At 42.7% G+C, this 20,143-nt stretch overlaps 2 protein-coding genes across 6 annotated transcripts in view; one reads left to right on the top strand and one right to left on the bottom strand.

Annotated features, from left to right (window-relative positions):
• The window catches only part of ttll5 (tubulin tyrosine ligase-like family, member 5), a 62,079-nt gene extending 54,538 nt beyond the window's left edge, over window positions 1-7,541 (top strand). For 2 of the 5 annotated variants that reach the window (XM_085258112.1, XM_085258109.1), the window contains one exon: window positions 1,199-1,914. In XM_085258112.1, coding sequence (XP_085114238.1) covers window positions 1,199-1,260 — 62 coding nt within the window. In that variant the 3' untranslated portion in view covers window positions 1,261-1,914. Of the gene's footprint in view, window positions 1-1,198; window positions 1,918-5,618 lie in introns of those variants that run through there. The other 3 variants (XM_085258111.1, XM_085258110.1, XM_085258107.1) reach the window with 3 other exon arrangements.
• Window positions 7,542-7,662: 121 nt separating this feature from the next.
• On the bottom strand, window positions 7,663-19,749 carry tgfb3 (transforming growth factor, beta 3). The gene is made up of 7 exons (XM_085258126.1): window positions 18,964-19,749; window positions 14,443-14,606; window positions 13,093-13,222; window positions 12,831-12,938; window positions 9,501-9,657; window positions 8,775-8,928; window positions 7,663-8,685 (listed from the first exon to the last, which is right to left on the bottom strand). Exons 1-7 carry the CDS (start codon window positions 19,307-19,309, stop codon window positions 8,527-8,529), a joined length of 1,218 nt encoding a protein of 405 aa, XP_085114252.1. The 5' UTR covers window positions 19,310-19,749; the 3' UTR covers window positions 7,663-8,526.
• Between the last annotated feature and the right edge of the window lie 394 nt (window positions 19,750-20,143).

The raw sequence follows: 20,143 nt of genomic DNA on the forward strand, positions 1-20,143 counted from the left end.
TTTGTGAGACTGGTAAACTTATGATACGTACGATGGTCTTTACTTTCTACACGGTGCATTTCAAGGTCCTGCACCCATCCGTCGGTAAACTGTACCTGCGCTTGTTGCACTGACCGGAAGTTACTAAACTTCATGAGTGTATGCACTCACTCCAAGAACCGTATGATTATAAATATGCATATAAATATGCTAAGATGAGATAGCTGACTTCATCTAACTAGCAAATGTTGTCCAGGCTACGTTGGTGATACAGTTTTTTTTAATGTGTATGATATTTTTGTCATGCGATTTTAAAGCCGGTCCTACAAGCGCATCCAAGAATAACATGCAGCGTATCTCAGAACTGTCGGTGAAAATTATTCTTGGAGCTAGGTTTAATTGAGCTGCATTTTAAAGAGGTGCAATTTCACAATTTGTGTATATTTTCTAAGTTCACTATTTTGTATGTGTTGAGAAAAACACAGATTTTAAAATTACATGGTCTAATATTTACATTTAGCATATAACTGCAACATTATTTTTTCGTTTGTTTTTTTTAAAGACTCGAAAGGACTTGAAATTCAAAGTTTCAGACTTGTGACTTGACTCGGACTTTTACACCAGTGACTTGAGACTCGACTCTGACTTGCCTGACATTACTTGAGACTTGACTTGAGACTTGAGGATAAAGACTTGAGACTTACTTGAGACTTGCAAAACAATGACTTGGTCCCACCTCTGATTACTAGTGAATCAAAATCTCATGGTACTTTCATGTGTTTGCATTTTTGTATTAGTGCTGACACCATGACCATGACAGAGCCTCCGCCATGTTTTACAGATGGCTGTGAATACTCACTGTTGTACCTCTGTCCTTTGTACAAAAGAAATTGAAATTTGGATTCGTCACTTCATCCGATTTGTTGCCAGATGCAGCTCTCAGGTCTTGTGTCAGGTCTTTGCTCTGACTTTTTTCTTATTTCTTAAGGACTTGACTTTCACAAACTGTTCATCTACTGTGGATAGTTTTTTTAAGCCTGCCACTTCTTCTTTTGGCCTCCTCTTGTTCAGTCTCCTCAACTTTTTTAAAGATGCTGTACATGCAGCGCTCACATATGCCACGTTTTGGTTAATAGCAAAAAAAAATACTATTTTATGTCTGAAAATGAGGGGTGGCTCAAAGCTTTTACACAGTACTGTGTGTTCTGCATGTGTTTAGATCCAGAGGAACGACACCACTCTGGGATTAAAAGGCACAGCAGTGAAGACATCTTTTTTTGAGATCAACGGATGGGAACATTTGGGGCATTTCCATCTGTTGGCCATTGCCATGCAGTTGTAATTACTGTCCATTTGCCAAATGCTGTACCGAATAAATAACACCTCTCAAGAGAATGACAAATGCAACTCAGACTTTGTGGGTTCGTGCACTCACGTGTGTGCTTCTGTCATCTTGCCTTATTTCCACAGCTCTTTCCATCCTGAGAGAAGTGTTGAGCTTATTGCAGTGATATTAAGCAGTTTGCGCTTATGCACACATCTGTTTGCCTGATCACGGGCTTTTTCCACAGCACTACTATACATTAGCATTAGAAAATCACACCATTCTTCACATCATGTCAGTGTCGCAGTCAAGCGAGATCAGCTTGTTGGAAAAACGCAGTAGCTGTGCATCGACCTGTCATCCCTACAACTCCTATCCACACTAAAACACACACACACACACAAAATATTTTTTTAGTTCTCCATTTTCCTCCTCTTCCCAAACTATGAAACCTGGCTAAGGTTAACAAACATCTTACAAACTCATCAATTACTGTAACTGGATCCTTTGGGAGCAACTTCTGCATTTAATGAATGCATTTTTTTCCACTGTTCAGGGTGCAAAGGGTGCTTCACTCATGAATTAAAACATATCACTAATATATATATATATATATACATACATACATACATACATACGTGTGTGTGTGTGTGTGGAGAGTTAAACCACTTAGTGGTGCAGGTTTAACCATGCGTTTTTAAATGAGGCTGAGGGTAAAACGGAGACTCTGTGTGGTGTTTTGGCAGAGGGAGGGGTTATTGAAAGGGACACAGCCTTTGTGGAGCTTCAGAGTGCATCAGGTCTTTCTGCCTGCCCGGTGTACCTCTGTTATGAGATGACTGAGCTCCCCTGATCGACTCTGACAGGCAGTTAGAGCGAGTCCAAATGGAGAGCATTCTCTCTGATCAGCTGTCAGCCGTCATTAATCACACTCTCCCTTTATCTCTCTCTTGTGCTCTCTCATAATATCTTCCTCTCTTTGCTCCTGAAACCCTCCCTTTATCCTCTGCAAACCTTTTCTGCTCACTAACCCCCGCCTCGCCCTTTTCCCCACTTCTTCTGTGTTGATTTTTGACATGACACGAGGGCGGGATTTTGATGAAGACCAACCGGAGCTAACAAGACGAGATCGTATCGGCCACATGTGTTTCAGAGTGCTTCCCTTGAAGTTTCCTTGAAGCTCTCAGTGCTCCACAGTCGGTGACTGTGAGGAGATTTATTGCTTGAGTTTGAGAAGGAAATGAATGCTGAACTTGGGTCAATTTAATGGAAGTCTGATCATGTCAGGACAGATGGCTTAGGCCTCTCTCTATCAAAATAAGACTGTGTGGTGTATTGTTAGGATAGGAAGGTAGTTTTTGGCTGCCATCCCTGTTTTCAGATATATTATGTAAGTTACTGGATTTAATTTACCAGATGGATTTGTAATTGACTCACTCTACTGAACTATGTATGTGAGTAGGCATTTTATTGGTAGATTAAGATTTAGTGTAGGGTATGTAATACAGTGGTGTGAAAAAAATGTTTGCCCCTGTCCTGATTTCCTATTTTTTGTATGTTTGTCACACTTAAATGGTTCAGATTGTCAAATAAATTTAAATATTACACAAAGATAACACAAATAAACACAAAATCCAGTTTTTTGATGAAGGTGTTTATTATTAAGTGGGGAAAAAATCCAAACCTGCATGGGCCTGCGTGAAAAAGTGATTGCCCCCTAAACCCAATAAGTGGTTGGGCCACCCTTAGTATCAACAACTGCACTCAAGCATTTGGGATAAGTGGCATTGAGTCTTTTACATCGCTGTGGAGGAATTTGGCCCACTCATCGTTGCAGAATTGTTGTAATTCAGCCACACTGGAGGGTTTTCAAGCATGAACCACCTTTTTAAGGTCATGCCACAGCATCTCAATCAGATTCAGGTCAGGATTTTGACTAGACAACTCGAAAAGTCTTTTTTTGTGTTTTTCTTAAGGCATTCAGAAGTGGACTTGCTGGTGTGTTTTGGGTCTTTGTCCTGCTGCAAAACTCAAGTGCACTTCAACTTGAGGTCATGAACAGATGGCCGGATATTCTCCTTCAGGATGTTTTTGTAGATTGCAGAATTCACAGTTCCATGTAGCAGAGTAAGTCTTCCAGGTCCTGAGGCAGCAAAAAAAGCCCCAGGATATTACACTACCACTGCCATAGTTTACTGTTGGTATGATGTTCCTTTTCTGAAATGCTCTGTTAGTTTTGTTCCAGATGTAACTTGACTGAAACCTTCAAAAAAGTTCACCTTTTGTCTCATCAGTCCGCAGAATATTCTTCCCCAAATCTTGGGGATCATCAGGATGTTTTTGGCAAATGTGAGACAAGCTTTCGTGTTGTCAATCTTTCTTACTGTTGAATCATGAACTCTGACCTTAACTGAGAGATGTGAAGCCTGTGGTTCTTTAATGTTGTTTTGGGTTCTTCCGTAACCTCCTGGATGAGTCGTTGAAATGCTCTTGGAGTAATTTTGGCTTCACCATTGTTCCAAGTTTTCTCCTACTTCTACAACGGCTCTCACAGTGGTTCACTTGAGTCTCAAACAGAGCTGGGCAGTAACGCGTTACTGTAATCCGATTACTTTTTTCAAGTAATGTAATTAGATTACTGTTACTTTCCCGTAAGCATGCTGCTGTACTGCGTTACTAAACTGTGATTTAGTTTGTGAGAGTGTCTCATGACAATGACGTACAAGTGTGTGACGTCCATGGCAGCAACAGATGTGTGTAGATCAACAATGGATAATATGGAGTCCGGGAGAGAGCACGACCGTGCAGTGTTTAAAGCTTGGAAGTACTGACATTACTTTAAGTTTGATTGCGTAAAAAGTGATAAAAACATTAGCGTCCACAGTACAATCTACATGGGAAGAAAACTTCTTTCCGCAGCGAAAAATTAAACTTCAAATCTGAGCAAGTACCTAGCACGCTGCCACGAGAGTGTGAAATTCACAGGGAAAGGGGTTAGGGGTTGCAATGTGCATAAAGTTAACAGATTAAAACTAAAAAAAAAAAATTTAAAGGAGACTTTTTCATTTGATTCAATTTTATATCATGAAATATGCAGAAAAATAGAATTGGGCTTTAAGGTCTATTGCTTTTGAATTACTTTTGAAAATAAGTAATCAGTAACTTTAATGTAAAGTAACTGGATTGCCTTCTTGGAGAAGTAATCAGTAATTAGTAATTAATAACTATTTTCAAGTAACTTGTCCAACACTGGTCCCAAGGCCATTCTTTGAGACCCTTTCCAGACTGACTTTGTTTCTCAGGTCTTTCTTCAGATTGTGACATGATGTACTGCCAGGTTCACTTTGTCAGACAGCTTCTATTTGAGTGATTTCTTGATTCATCAGGTCTTCCAGTAATTGTTTTTGTTTTTAGTGAAGCTGAGCACGGCTTTCCAAAAAATGTGATTAATCACAGGTAATTCATGATTTAACAAGAGGGGCAATTACCTGGTCCTGTGTGAAAAAGTAGGCTTGTATAACCTTTCTCCTATAATCAATGATCATAATCAATCATCATTTAAAAACTGCATTTCCTATTTACTCAGGTTATCTTTGTCTAATATTAAAATTAGTTTGATGATTTGAAACATGCAAGTGTGACAAATATGCAAAACACTAGAAAATCAGGAAGGGGGAAAACACTTTCTCACACCACTGTGCAGCGTTTGACTGAAGTTGTTGTTAGTTACCGTTTCAACCTTTTAAGTTTAGCTTGCTTGACGATCCCTTGATTTCTCCTTCTCGTTTCAGTTTCATTCAGAGTGGGCTATAAAGCAGAGAATATTGTCCCTTTATCTTTCTTTTGCTGAGCTAGAGGAAGCCACTTCCAGCAGCCCTGTCATCGGGTTGGAAGCGAGGGAGATGTTTTTCGTTTTCCAGCTCAGTCAGTCAGTCCTCGCAGTGTAAAAAAGCACCAAAACAAACTGTGCAGAGAGGGAATGAAAGGGAATACTGTTTGGGAGCACAAACACAGCAGCTCCAACTGTACTTGGAATGTCTTTTTCTACCGGATACCTGGCTGCACGCCAGCCGATAGGATCAGGGGGTGAAGGGGTTGAACACGAACAACTGAGCTGACTGACGAGATCAGCTGGTATCCACCTTGACCATGAATAATTGAAGAGGTGGACTCCACAACGGTTTAGCAAACTCTTCTGAAGAAAAACTCTTTTGGGCTTCTGTTTCTGTACACATGAGGGGTAGACCTTTGACTGCCTTTCTCACTCTTGTTATTTCTTCTTCTTTTTTTTGTTCTTTTAAAAAAAAAAATAAAGGTCTTTCTGCATACCGCAAGCTGTTCCAGGATCAGGAGCCCACTCACAGATGACACGAAGGCGACCAGAGGCACGTCCTGCCACTCTGCAGGCCTGACAGGTGTCTCTGCATGTAACTGCATCTCACAGAGGTTTATTCTGGGACGGGACAACAGATAAAAGTATGCCACACATCGAACAGGGTCCTATTAATTTCTCAATGATACAGCCACAGACATGCAAGAGGATAGTGTGCCAGGCCAAAAATGCCCGGCTTTGACGCAGGTCGGGATTTTGTTGCGCAGCTCCACCCCCTCCCCTCATCGCCCTTGGCTACAATCAGTCCGTATCCCACAGTGCCCGCCCTCATTCTCTCCATGCTGTTGATGCCACAGGAAGATTTCACTGACAGATAGCCTTCAGCAGATGGTTCTTCAAGCCCTGTTGGTATTTTAACTACAGGATTCGTTGTTTTATTCTGTGCTCAGGCAGTAGCATGTCCACCACAACCATGCGTGCACATTTTTCTTCTTTTCTCTTTTTCTTTTCTTTTTTTAAACACAGGTGATATGCGGGTTTTGGTAATGAGAGACCTCTGTTAAGTTTTTGACAAGCATTGTTCAGCCCGCATGAGCAACTTCTCATTTTACAGTCATGAATGATAAGTGTGCAGAGAAGTTCTTTTCATGTGTGGCTTTCCAGCGTTAGACACTCCTGACTCCCACTCCTCGCTGGAAGCCACACAGTTGCCAAATCTGACTCCTCTGCCTTTTCGCCCTGAGGACATGTTAAGCATAGCACCCTTTTTCTTGTGGGCCTGATAATAAAATGTGATTGTATTAATGTTGTTCCCTTGTTTGTATCTACAAAGATGACCCAACAGGGATGTTCAGGTTTCATGTAAAGAATGCAGTCGGCTTGTGATTATTCCTGTAAACTGTTGAGATGCTGATATTGTTTTTCTGGATGGACCAAATTCATTATTTTTGATTAAAAAATAAATAAATTATTGTCATTACATCAGTATTTATTTACTGTACATTGTCCAGCGTAACCTTTTTGGCCCATTTCTGTAGCTCAAAGCCTAAAATAAAAAGGAAAAGATCTATAATGAAGGTCGATGCTGCACCAGGAGACCAGTATCCTCACAGATATTCTGTGGCTTGGGACCATATAGTGAGTTCACTCAGGGGTGTGTTTATTTAAAAAAAAGAAGATGTGAGGTAGTGGTCAGCAGTTTTACCATGTGTTTATAATAACTTTGGCTGAAATACTTGAATTTTGTGCATGATTTTCTCACATCAGCTGATGACTATCACCTGGGTGAGTGTGCACAGATTGTAGTTTTCAATGCAGTACAACAGGTCAACTGTTTTAACATGTAACTTGACGGTGAATGTTTTTGTAACATGTGCTCTTTGACGTCATGTTGTGAAGTCCGACCTATTAAAGACAGAACTCCCAAAAGCAAGATCCAAATCAGTGTGTGTAATGTAATGTGGTGACAGCGTTGTTTACAATGTAAAGAAAAGAAAACTGAGACGAAAAACAACTCCTTTCCTCTAATAGTAAATATTTATGTTTTATTAATACATTTAACAGTAATTTGCTCATACAGGTGTCCCCTCTTGGATTTTCCCTTTATAGCTAATGTCTCTCCTATTCAATTCCCATATTAAGAAAAATACAAAGAGGCCACTAGGATGAGTAAATCACTGTATGGGATGTGAGTTTTTGAGACATGCTTAGAAAACATAAACATTTACTACAGGTGTTTTTTCTTTGTTTATTTTCCATATGGGCTGTACCATGTTATAATCTCTTTGACTGTTTACAATATGCATGGAAATGTAGTATTTTTGGGACCAGTGAGGCTGTTTGTAGCAAACAAAATTGAAATGAATACTTGGAAAGCATTAAAAAACACGATGACTGTGACTCTAACCACTTTTGTTCATTTTGTTCGAACACTTGAAATTCAGCCCCTGACCTTTTGAAATAAAAACACCCTAAAACATGTGTAAACTAAAACATAAATACCACAACAGTAAAGGAGAAAAAAACGAACTGTCCAACATTTTTAATTAAAAAAAAAAAGTGTTTCCAAGAGTAATAAGAAAAACATTTACAGTTTGTGATCTATTAAAGTTCACTTAGTGACATTACATCATCTCATACAACAGAAAAGGCTTCATTTAAAAACAAAACAATCCCTGGAATCACCAGTCCTGTTGCATTATAGAGGTAAACATAACCATGGAAATACTACTTTGAAATAACGATCGGTTTCCAGCATGTTGTCTTTTCATTTAGATCATTTTTAATCGACAGCATTTAATCCTAAACAAACAGTGTAGGGAGCCGCGGCGCGCACAGCGTCAGTTTCCAGCTCGGACTTTTTGAATGTGTCCCGTGTGATGTGTTTGCTCTCTTTTGGCGTATGCTGAGTTTAGTCTGCATTCTGAGTCCTTCTCTGTCTCTCCCTCTCTCTCTTTTTAATGCATCCTTGAGAATGGATCAGTCATTTATTGTTCTGTTTCTCTTTCACTGAAAATGGCCTTTGATTACCAATAGTCGTGGACATGAGGTACAAAATGCTGGAAAAACAAAAAAATATGAGAAACACTGATGTCAAAAAGTAATTAACTACCAAGAGGTCTGATGGGTTTGAGAGCGCTGTTGGTGAAGTGGTGTATGACAGGTCTTCTAAGTATAGCTGTAGTGGACTCCATCTCTTTTTTCGTTTGTTTTTTAAGAGCTTGGGCAAAGCTAAAGCATGGGAAAGAGGTACTCATGGAGGCCAAACTGTACATTGCCCGCTTTAATTCCTCATACCCGCTTCGGGCAGTGCTGGGAGTGATCAAATCCCATGCCTTGCTTCTCACAGGGCACCCCCCCCCCCCCTTCCCTCCCTCGAAGACCTTGAAGTTTAGCTGCACTTGCAGGACTTGACGACCATGTTTGAAAGCTGCTCGACTTTCGGGGAGCGACCCACGTAGTAGAGGATGGTTAGGGGCTCCAAGTCCTGAGGAACACAGCAGGGAGAGGCGGACGCTTCGGGGTTCAAGGTGTTGTACAGGCTCAGCAGCTGTGAAAGGAAGATGACAAAAGAGATGAGGGTTGGCAAGCACATTTCCAAACACCAAAACGGATTCGAGAAGTGGCACTTTTTCTCACCGAGCTGTGGGTGGTGTCTGCACTGCGTAGGTAAGGACAGGGACCAGAGCAGAAGTTGGCATAGTACCCTTCGGGCTGGTGTATCCACCTCCATCCCAGATCCTCACGGAAATTAATATATAGTTGTCGCACGCAGCAGTTCTCCTCGTAATTGCTGCAGAAATGAAAGGGGGAGACAATGATTACCCTCTTGATTTGGAGGATAACACGCAAATTTAAGTATACATTTTCCGCCCCGTGGCCTCAGTCAGAGATGAGACTCAAGTTCAGAAATTCCAGTCTTAGGTGTGCCCTTTTTTTTCCCTCTTGGAGTCAGCCCAGGTGTCTTTGGTACTGCCTGTCATAGGAAATCCAGAGTTGAGGAGACGGTGTGTAAGAGGCGGTAGTGTTTGCTAGTACTGAGACAGATCCTGACTTGTATAATCTAGTACCTCCGCCATGCTCATCTGGGTGATTAACAAGTTTATTGCATGTATTCTTTGTGTGTTCTGCGCTTATTTACACGTCTTCCCTGTCATGTTTTTTGAAACGTGACAGCTGATATTTTAATTGGATGCGGGTGCTTTATTCAAGTGTCCCTGGAATATTAGCCCAGTAGGCAAATGTCTTAAATTGTCAGCGCAGGTGCAGCCAGAGAGAAACGGTTTTGGGAGAATTTATTTTAAGATGATGAGCAATAGTCTAAGTAGTGCATTACATTTTCCAGGGGGAGCGAATGAGGCTTACTTGAAGCAGTAATTGGTGTCAAGTGCCCGCTTGCGCCTTCGGGAGGAAGCCTGGGCATCCAGCCTGTGGGGAGGGAGCATCATGAGGATGAGGTGGGGGTACAGCTGCTCCTTTTGGCTTTTCACACGGCTCTGCTCGTCATACTCTGCTTCCATCCCTGCAGGAGGAGGGTTTTTTTAAAGATATCAAGGGGAAAAAAACTACACATTTTTTTTAAAGACTCTTCAACAGCTGATGTTAGTGAAAGTAAGATTTAGTTTCAGTCAGCATAATCAGTTGTAACTCTTACATATGAATACTCTCCAGGCCCAACTTCATTCACTTCTGTCTCACTTTTCTTCCCTTCCTGGATTTCACACTGGTCCCTCTAACTTCCTTTCTTCCCCTCCATTCTCCCCCTGGGCCAGTGTCTGCTCATCCACTCTATCCCTGATAGCTAAAGCAGTGGATATCTCAGGAGAGATGCTGCTGGTGGATATGTACGGCCCTCTTTAATTTGGGGCCAAACGTCTGAGCGCCGTGGCAGCACATTCCTTGTGGCCAAGCCAGTCAAGAGCGTTCCCAGGACCAAGGGCCTGGGGGCCCCAGCGCTAAGTGAGATACCAGATCGATTGTATTCCCATGCTCTGTGCCTCTCTCTCTTCCTCTTAGAAAGGAAACCCATTATCTTAACAAAAAGACCTCAGTGAGTTTTGCTGCTAGAGGAACATGTTGATGACTGGACTGGAAAGTACTTTTATAGACCGGTTGCATAATAATAAAAGTATTGTGAGTGATATTTTATGACAAATGCATCCTAATTCACCATGAGAAACATTTTTGTAGAGCACACGAGGACTCCTCATCAGTGCTTCAGGCAACTTTAATTGAGGCAGTAAATGCACTAAAACAAAAGATTTCTTTTTGAAATGTAGGCCAAAAATCCAGAAATTTCCAGTCTACCTCCTTTTGTACAAGTATCTCTCTGCCAACTCGACACAGCATCAGCAAACAGAGCAAAAGATTTATAGCTGTTATTCAACATTAATACAGGGAGTGCTGAATTATTAGGCAAATGAGTATTTTGTCCACATCATCCTCTTCATGCATGTTGTCTTACTCCAAGCTGTATAGGCTCGAAAGCCTACTACCAATTAAGCATATTAGGTGATGTGCATCTCTGTAATGAGAAGGGGTGTGGTCTAATGACATCAACACCCTATATCAGGTGTGCATAATTATTAGGCAACGTCCTTTCCTTTGGCAAAATGGGTCAAAAGAAGGACTTGACAGGCTCAGAAAAGTCAAAAATAGTGAGATATCTTGCAGAGGGTTGCAGCAGTCTCAAAATTGCAAAGCTTCTGAAGCGTGATCATCGAACAATCGAGCGTTTCATTCAAAATAGTCAACAGGGTCGCAAGAAGCGTGTGGAAAAACCAAGACGCAAAATAACTGCCCATGAACTGAGAAAAGTCAAGCGTGCAGCTGCCAAGATGCCACTTGCCACCAGTTTGGCCATATTTCAGAGCTGCAACATCACTGGAGTGCCCAAAAGCACAAGGTGTGCAATACTCAGAGACATGGCCAAGGTAAGAAAGGCTGAAAGACGACCACCACTGAACAAGACACACAAGCTGAAACGTCAAGACTGGGCCAAGAAATATCTCAAGACTGGGTTTTCTAAGGTTTTATGGACTGATGACATGAGAGTGAGTCTTGATGGGCCAGATGGATGGGCCCGTGGCTGGATTGGTAAAGGGCAGAGAGCTCCAGTCCCACTCAGACGCCAGCAAGGTGGAGGTGGAGTACTGGTTTGGGCTGGTATCATCAAAGATGAGCTTGTGGGGCCTTTTCGGGTTGAGGATGGAGTCAAGCTCAACTCCCAGTCCTACTGCCAGTTTCTGGAAGACACCTTCTTCAAGCAGTGGTACAGGAAGAAGTCTGCATCCTTCAAGAAAAACATGATTTTCATGCAGGACAATGCTCCATCACACGCGTCCAAGTACTCCACAGCGTGGCTGGCAAGAAAGGGTATAAAAGAAGAAAAACTAATGACATGGCCTCCTTGTTCACCTGATCTGAACCCCATTGAGAACCTGTGGTCCATCATCAAATGTGAGATTTACAAGGAGGGAAAACAGTACACCTCTCTGAACAGTGTCTGGGAGGCTGTGGTTGCTGCTGCACGCAATGTTGATGGTGAACAGATCAAAACACTGACAGAATCCATGGATGGCAGGCTTTTGAGTGTCCTTGCAAAGAAAGGTGGCTATATTGGTCGCTGATTTGTTTTTGTTTTGTTTTTGAATGTCAGAAATGTATATTTGTGAATGTGGAGATGTTATATTGGTTTCACTGGTAAAAATAAATCATTGAAATGGGTATATATTTGTTTTTTGTTAAGTTGCCTAATAATTATGCACAGTAATAGTCACCTGCACACACAGATATCCCCCTAAAATAGCTAAAACTAAAAACAAACTAAAAACTACTTCCACAAACATTCAGCTTTGATATTAATGAGTTTTTTGGGTTCATTGAGAACATGGTTGTTGTTCAATAATAACATTATTCCTCAAAAATACTACTTGCCTAATAATTCTGCACTCCCTGTAGAGACAAGCGTGTGTCAAGATCCGCTGATAACTAATGAGCAAAAAGACATAAAAGAGCACCACCACTGAATCAGCTAGTCCTGAGACCCCCTAATGTAAATCATCCGAAAAACCACCTGTGCCTCTGCAGCACTAATGAGAATAAATGGAATTTTTCAACAGAAAATAGATGCCTATCTTCAACGCTCGACAAATCAAACAAAAGCCAAACAAACTGAAGCGCTATCTGGCTCGTAATCATTAATACAACATCTCAAGAGACTGAAAGATCAAAAGCAGAGAAAAATCCTGACCAAACACAGACTCAGAGACCACAGTCTGGGCCAGGGAGTTGGGACAACACACGAGTCTCGGAAACCTATAGAAAGAGGCCGAGTCTGAGACTGAATTCCTGGAGCTATTTGTTAGATTTCTGATTTCACAGTGAATGAAAGCAACAACAGTGAAAGTGTTGCAGTGGAAGGTTTTCAGTTAGACAGCCGAGGAGAACGATTGTGTATTTTTCTTGCTTCCAGTCATAGTGCTTGCGACGTTAAGTTACACTGCTTCATATTCATTGTGGAGAGAAGAGAGAAGCCTCGTTCTCCTCATTTAGTTCTTCACTTGTTTTCCTAATTTTACCTGAAAACACTCTTCTTGATTTATTTACCTGATCACAGTTTAAAGCCTTGTTAAAAGCACAACGTTCATAACTCTGTGAAATCCATCACAAGTTGGGTATCAAATGCAATCTCACCTTTGAACTTGACCTCTAGTACCTCATGGGCATTCTCAATTATATCGCCATTAGGCCTGAAGGTGTGGCAGGGGCAATGCACACTGATCTCCAGGCCGAGATTGGTCCCTGAGGGTGGGGGGAGAGGAACAAGAGCAGAGAGAAGTAAGGAGCAGACATTTTCAGCCCTGAGGCCGTTCTCCTTTGTTTCACACGAGCCGGTTATTATTTGGCAGGACATGTAATAAGGTGTGATGCGAGGAAAATGTGGTGTCCCACTCACGTCGATTCATCAGCCACTCTCTCACCGTCTCCGTAACATCAAAGGAGACCCACTCAGGCGTTCCCTTGGTCAGGACGTTCTTGCCCCCAATGTAGCGCTGTTTGGCTTTGGGGTCATCTTTCTGGAGGATCTGCGAGGAAAGATGAAAATGTGACCCAGCTGCATAAACTCTTTTTATTTTTACACACACATGCGCGCACAGAATCGAGACTGTCTGTCTGAGCCAGACTCTCCAGGATGCCTTTGGGCCAAATGTCTACTCTTCATGGAAAAAGTGACTCCGTGTGTTGATATCCCCATTTTGCAAGTTAATGCCTGTGTCTTACCCTCTTGCCAGTGGGAACCTGGCCGTCCTTCGAGTCAGCCGTTTAAACTTTGACTTATCCTTCACACACAGTGTCAGAAAGTATCTCTGAGGGCATTTAAAGCTGCCGCTCTGTTAGAATGTCGACGCTCCCACTGGGCAAAGACTGACAGCGGAAAATATAGTTTGTATCTGCACCAGCATGTATTTGAACAAAGGTGTTTATCTGTAGGGAGAAATGTGTTTGGGTGGTGGGTATGAGCGGTGCTATGGATAACCAGGTTTCTGAACAATGTCAGCATCTAATCTGTCTTCCTGTGGGAACGAGGGGCGGCAGGGCTGCCAGCGTCAGCCCTCTGCCAGTCAGTTCCAGTCTAAAAAATGTGGGGGCGAGTGAGTGGCTCCATTTACTCCCCCCAGTGGGCGACCCTGCCTCTATCTCCTCCTAGGCTCCTGGAAACAATCTGAAGCCCTGACAGTCTGTATTCAGCACTGGCCAGAGCCTTGCCTCAGAGGCGGTATGCAGTCCGGAGACGCTTGTCTCCCTGGCAGGAAATGTTGGAACCTGATCATTACTTCTAGTCTCTCATGGGAGATTAATGAGGAAACAGAAAAAGAAAAAAATCTATTCCTGCCACCCCACACGAGCCTATACCAGATGTATGCATTAACACGCTTCTAAAATGCTTAAGATCACAGAGATTTATATATATATACTCCGTGCTTAATCCTACATGGATGGACAGCTGCTTTGATTGACAGCTGTGAAAGAAGAAACTGCCGAATGGTAATCTAGGGTTTCTTAAAGACGGCTGCACAAGCTCTTAAATCTGTCCTGATGTAGAATCCATTTGATTTTAACCACACGGAATAATGATCAGCACTTGAAAAGAGAGGTTGAGGGAGCCGGACACCCTAATATAAATGTTTTCATCTTTCTCACTGACCCACACAGGCCTTCTGAGAGAAATTCAGCTCTCCCCCTCTTCACCCCACCCCACCTCTGGACTCTGCTAATAGTGGAAATGAACGGCCAGTTCACACACCTGGTAGAGCTCAATCCTCTGCTCGTTTCTCCTGGCGCTGGGGTTGGGGATCCGCAGGGCTCGAAACTCAGCCCGGAATAAGTTGGTGGCGTTCTTCTCCATGATCGACACATTGAAGCGGAATATCTTGGGGGTGATGCCCCTGGGGCAGTTGGGGAGGTCATCTGCAGGTAAAATGGAAAGAATGACATAAAAGATCTGATTTGTTTTTGGTTTTTTTCTGTATTCCCTTAAGCTCCTACTTCACTGTGAAAAGCACATTTTCACAGTGACATCCTCACAGGGGTGGACATGTTTATTGAGCCGATAATTGATAAACCTTTTGCCGAGGATTCCCTTTCTACAAATTTGAATAGTTTAAAGATAAAAGCAAAAGTTCTATTTTTTTAAAAGAAAAAAAAACAATTTCTAGTCTATCAAGGGAGCCATTACCGCAAACCATCTGCTTATGCTTTGTGCGGTCCGAGTTAGCAACAAGTTGAAGTCATGAAATGAAAACCAAATGTCCCATGTGTTAGTGGAGCAGGCTACAGTGGGACAGCAGCGTGCTCCTCCTCCCACCAGCACTTGAACCCAACAGGTGCTCCGAGGGCTCAGCCAGAAGCCAAGTATTCCCTGGAACTCAGAGGTTTAGCTGGGAACATGCGGGCTCACGTGCTGGAGGAGAACAGCACCTGAGCAGGCACCGAGGAGAGAGAGAGACTCCACCACACCAGGGAGAAGCAATAACTCACTGGACACTGTAACATGGTGCATGTGTGTGTTTATGACTGAACACTGACCTTTAGCACAATCGGCCCAATGAATGGCCACACCGCGATCCCATCTGAAAAAACTTCCTGCTGCATTGAAGCCTTTCTCCTTTTTATACCATAATACCATAGAGCAGTTTATTATTTTAACAGGCCCAGCATATGCACTGTTGAGCAAAACAAGCGCATAGCAAACTTTTTATGAGCCAAGTGGAAACAGTCACTTACAGCCAAGCCATGGCTAATTTATTACTTCAAGCTTAAGCTTTATTACCAAAGCCTCGGATTTGCTGATGGTTGAAAGGGGCACTGCACCTTTATCTGATTTGCACCTCGAGCAGATTTGGGACAAATGGAAACTCAGAAGTGAGGCCGTTTTCTGTGTCATGCAAAAGGAACTTGCACATCTCCGAGTATCTGTACTTCATTTGACCCATAATCCTATTTCAGTGTCCTCCCAGTCATTATCTGATATTTCCACAAAGTTTTTTTTTCTTTTTGATTTTATTTCAGCTTTCCCTATTTATAGTTTGACCTTTCAGCATTTGTCCCCAGCCAGATATCTGTCCAGCGTTTCCACACAATCTATAAGGAGGAAACCTCAGTAGCCCTTTTCCTCCCCTCACTCACTCACTGCTCCGTCTCCCCCACTGAAGGTGGAAAGCCCCACTTCGAGGGGAGATTTGAAATTCTAATCAAGTCTTTGGTTTCCTTTTTGGATGACCTCATTTTTCCCATTGCAATGGTTTTAGGTGGATTTCACATTATGGCTTATTTTTGCCAAGGGTCTGAAAGGTAATTTGTTCCATGTTGGTGAGTGGAAGGGGATTGCTTGTATAATTAAAGTGAGATACAGTCACAAATTGATTTGACCACCACTCCCGACTCCCCCGTCCATTTTTAGATGATAGAGTTTAAGGCTGAGTATCAGGATGCTGACACAAGCTTAATGTATTAACTGTTTGACACGGCACAGGTTATGTCAATAAGCTTCTCCAGAGTTTAATTTCTACTAGTAAAAAAAATCAAGGTGTATAGTTTTCCATGCCAAACAAAGCAACACTCTATATTTTAAACACTGTATAAGTAATTAAAACAACTTCTCATGTTATTTCTAAAAACGCTGTAAAATAGCACACTGCTCTAAGGTCAGAGCATGCTTATTTTGAGTTTTATTGGGAGAGGCTATCATTAACACATCTGCAAAAGTATATTTATAGTCACACTTTTAAAAAAACCTGGATAACAAAATGATGCCCGCCTGACTCCATTCTCGCATTATCACCCAATTAATTTGAACATATGGGTTTCAAAGGATGGATTAGGGAGTAAAGTTGTCCAAAATGCCCGAAGACAGACATTTGAATAGTTGCTGCTGCCTCGCCCAGACGCTATCGACCACACCTCAGCTCCTGACACGCGTTCAGCCTCCGGTGTCTGGGATTCTCTCCATGACACGGAATCTCCCGGAACGAAGCTCAAAGGAATCACCTCTCTTTGCTCTTTTGCCCAAAGAATACTTGTGATGTCAGTCTCTCCACAGCTTTGTGGATGTAAACAAAGGAAACAGAAAGCACAAGTCAGCAGGTGCTAGCCAGCTGCTGTGGTGTCTAGATCTCATAAAGCAGAACAGAAATTGCATTAGCTGGAGTTCTCTTATTATTTTCCTGAAATTGCTGCATCTGGGATGTGAATTTGCATCATGCTCTAATGGAAAAGTTTGATTTCCCCTCCCCAGTTAGCCGAGGGTTTAATGTACCAAATTCAAACGTTGCTTTTCATCAGAAATAAGTCCATTCCTACATCGGACTGCAGATATCAGCTATGGCAGTGTGGAGGAAACAATGCAATGAGTGACGACCCCCCCCCCCCCCCCCCCCCACTCTCCTCCTACTGGATTGAAGATGAGGAAGCAAAAATGGTAAAGGCGTGGGAGTTTGATGGAGCCATGCTGTTTCTTTGGAAGCAGACCAAAGACCTCTGTCTCTGTTTGTACAGGTGACATCATCTTTCTACTATCCCATATATCAGACACTCTGCTGTCCTCAGAGTTGGTCCTCATTTTTTCTCTACTGACCCAACACTGAGGCAGTGATTGGCTTGAAATTTCACTGAGGCTGCAGGCTCCAATGAGCTAGTCAAGGCCAGTCAGCAGACTCTTAAACTGTTATTGTGTTGCAGGTCGCCCCTCAGTTCAAATATGTCTTTATCTAATTTCCTCAGCAGTACTATCCCCACCGGCTTTGTGATGCACCAGGAAAAAGAAAAGGAAAGGAAGCTCCAAATTCCTGTTCTCACTCAGTTTTGTTTCATCTGCTCATAAATGGCCAAAGCTTTGAATTGCATCGCATTGCATTCGCAGTCGTGTCTAGCAAAGCAGTCTGGGTGCAAGCGTCGCATTAAAGAGTGTGTGAAAGGTTTCTGTTTAACTTCCTAACTAAGCACGAAAAAAGCCAAACTTGACTTTTTTCCCTAAACACTCCCACCTTCCAAAAAGCAGCGAATGCAAAACTCATTAGATTCAGCAGGAATGAAAATGAACTACACAGCAGAAATACCAAGGTGACAGACATTATGTTTCTGCATACTGCAACATGCCCAGCTCTCCTTAAAATTACATAATGGAAAGGAAGAGAAGACTGCTAATTAATGCATGTGGCACCTTCTGTTAATTTAAACAATCTGTGACTCTAGTAAGCTGTTTGGGAAGAAAGTGCTGCCAGTGTGTTCATGTCTTGTATTATCACCTACATTATGGCCCACGGTGTGAGACCAGTGATGTGTCCTGGGCACCTGGCCATCACTGATCCCACTCCTTAGACCTCTGTTTGTTTTGGGAGCTCTGACTACCTCTGACCAGTGGATAAACCCGGAGCTGTGTATTTTGAATGTCAGAAGCACTTTGTGGGACCTGTGAAATGGATTTGATTCAGGGCTTCTGCTGGAACCGGCAGAGGTTCTGCTCAGCGTCACAGCATTGCACAAACACCTGTTGATTTCAGAATCACTACACCGTGCGCTAACCGGCCTCTGACCGTGAGTGGGCACCAATCCAATTGCTCCACTTAGGCTTTCTCTGGAGAATCTGCAGCTCAGCGGGCTTCTGCTTCTGATTTCTGGAACAATCAATGGGCCATAGTTTATACAGGAAATACCAATATGGATGAACGAGGGAATTAGATCATAACGCGGAGCTACTTGAAGGAAATAATGGGGGGGAAATAGAAGTGAGTGACAGTGGAAGAAAAAATATTGGGGATCTCACGGCCAGAAAAATGGAAATGAGGTATTGGAGTTGGCAATAAATAGCAGATTTAACAGCCTGAGAATTTTCCTCGCTTAGGAATGTGTCAGACTAAGGCTGGGGTTCCCATGGATTTGGTGTGAGGTATGCATGAGGAGTTGTGCTCATTCCAATTAGACTGTTTACTTTGCCCTTTCCTCTGCGCGACGCCACGGAGCGTCTGCGCGTAAAAAGCCGCACAGAGAAGAATGGACTTTCACACCAACCGGAAAAAAATATTTGTCTTTCACCCCCCCCCCCCCCTTGTAACCTCGCGTAATAATTAGGTTGGACATCGTGACAAAGATAAAAAGCGTTTGCGCAAGTAACTGGAATGATTTGGGATTGCGTGTGGTCATCAACTCTTCTTTAAAGTTCAAAATAAACCACAATTATGCATCTACACCTAGAACAGGAGGAGTTTCTACTTTATTGGCTTATAAAGGAAAAATTGGAACATTCATAACCCCAAAACAGTACACTCACTGTTTTCTTGTGGCCCATTGATCATGTTGAACTTGTAAATCTCTTTGGCGTAGTACTCTGTCTCCGTGTTATCCTGTCCGCAACTCTGCTGCCGGTCTCTCCCCAGCTCCTCAATGAGCTCCTTGGTGCTGTTATAAAGTGCCAGAACCTGAAACGGTACTTGACTTGGACCTGTTGTTTGAGGCGGACTGGTCATTCGGAGTTTACTGAGAATCTGTCCCCGGACGGCCTCCACTCTCTTTTTCTTTATGTGTTTGATGTCCACTGTGGTGCAAGTGGATAGCAAGAAAGTCACTGTCACACAGTTTGAGAGGAGGAAAAACACAAGTGCTTTGCCCAGATTCATATTTTAATCTGCGTTCGCTCACAGCCGAAGCCTTGTCAAGTAATATTAGAAGAAGGAGAAGAAAAAAATATCCCTTTTTATCTTTTCATTGAAGTCGCGAGTGAGTACTGTTCCTGGAGGAATCCCATTTTCTCGAGTGCTATGTCATCTTTGCCAAATGCGCATTTCCATGGGAGCGAATCCGCGCAATTGTGCAAAAAGGTCTCGACTCTTCAACAAAACTCTTAATTACACTCTTCATTCCCCCTTGTCTCATTCAGGCACCTCTTCCCCTCTCCTTTCTTTGTAGTTTACAGGGACCCGATCTCTCCACCGCCGTTTAGTTGCTCCATTGCATTTGGGGTCTTTCCATCCACTTGTGCAAATATATATATGGAGTCAGTGCGTCTTTGTTGTCTTCTTGCAGTCCAACCTCAAACACACTAAAGACGCTTTCCACGCTCACTCATACTTTATACCCACCATCGGTGACGTTTCTGAGGGAGGGGCCGCGAGCTATAGACCGAGTGCGGACAATGTGCTCAGTCCCACTCCGTAGTAAGATAAATAAGACTTTGAATTTCATGCTGCCAAACAGTGTTTGAATCATACGCAGCGTAATATTGGGCAATGAGATTTCGCAAGAGAGAAGGGTTGCATTCATTTGTCAAGTGAATAGCAGCATTTTATGGATGTGGCTGAAATTAAGTCACGTTCTGTTGTGCCCCACGCGCGCTCACAGCAGTTCAAAAATCTAAACCTGAGGAGGTTTACGTGCTTAATATTTTTAATCGTGGGCAAAATAAAGTGCCAATGAAGTAAAGTTCAGAGTTAACATGCAGAACTTCTGAGGGT

The sequence above is a fragment of the Mchenga conophoros genome, linkage group LG19, assembly GCF_057382185.1.
Source record: "Mchenga conophoros isolate Kocher_MC1m ecotype Shallow Benthic linkage group LG19, M_conophoros_male_GT1.1, whole genome shotgun sequence".
Taxonomy (NCBI): domain Eukaryota; kingdom Metazoa; phylum Chordata; class Actinopteri; order Cichliformes; family Cichlidae; genus Mchenga; species Mchenga conophoros.

Coding starts and splice junctions, on each gene's coding strand:
- tgfb3 (XM_085258126.1), bottom strand. CDS start 19,309: ATGAATCTGGGCAAAGCACTTGTGTTTTTCCTCCTCTCAAACTGTGTG. Junction 13,223..14,442: donor AGAGGATTGAGCTCTACCAG/GTGTGTGAACTG, acceptor CTTTCCTCGCAG/ATCCTCCAGAAAGATGACCC. Junction 8,686..8,774: donor CAGACACCACCCACAGCTCG/GTGAGAAAAAGT, acceptor TTCCTTTCACAG/CTGCTGAGCCTGTACAACAC.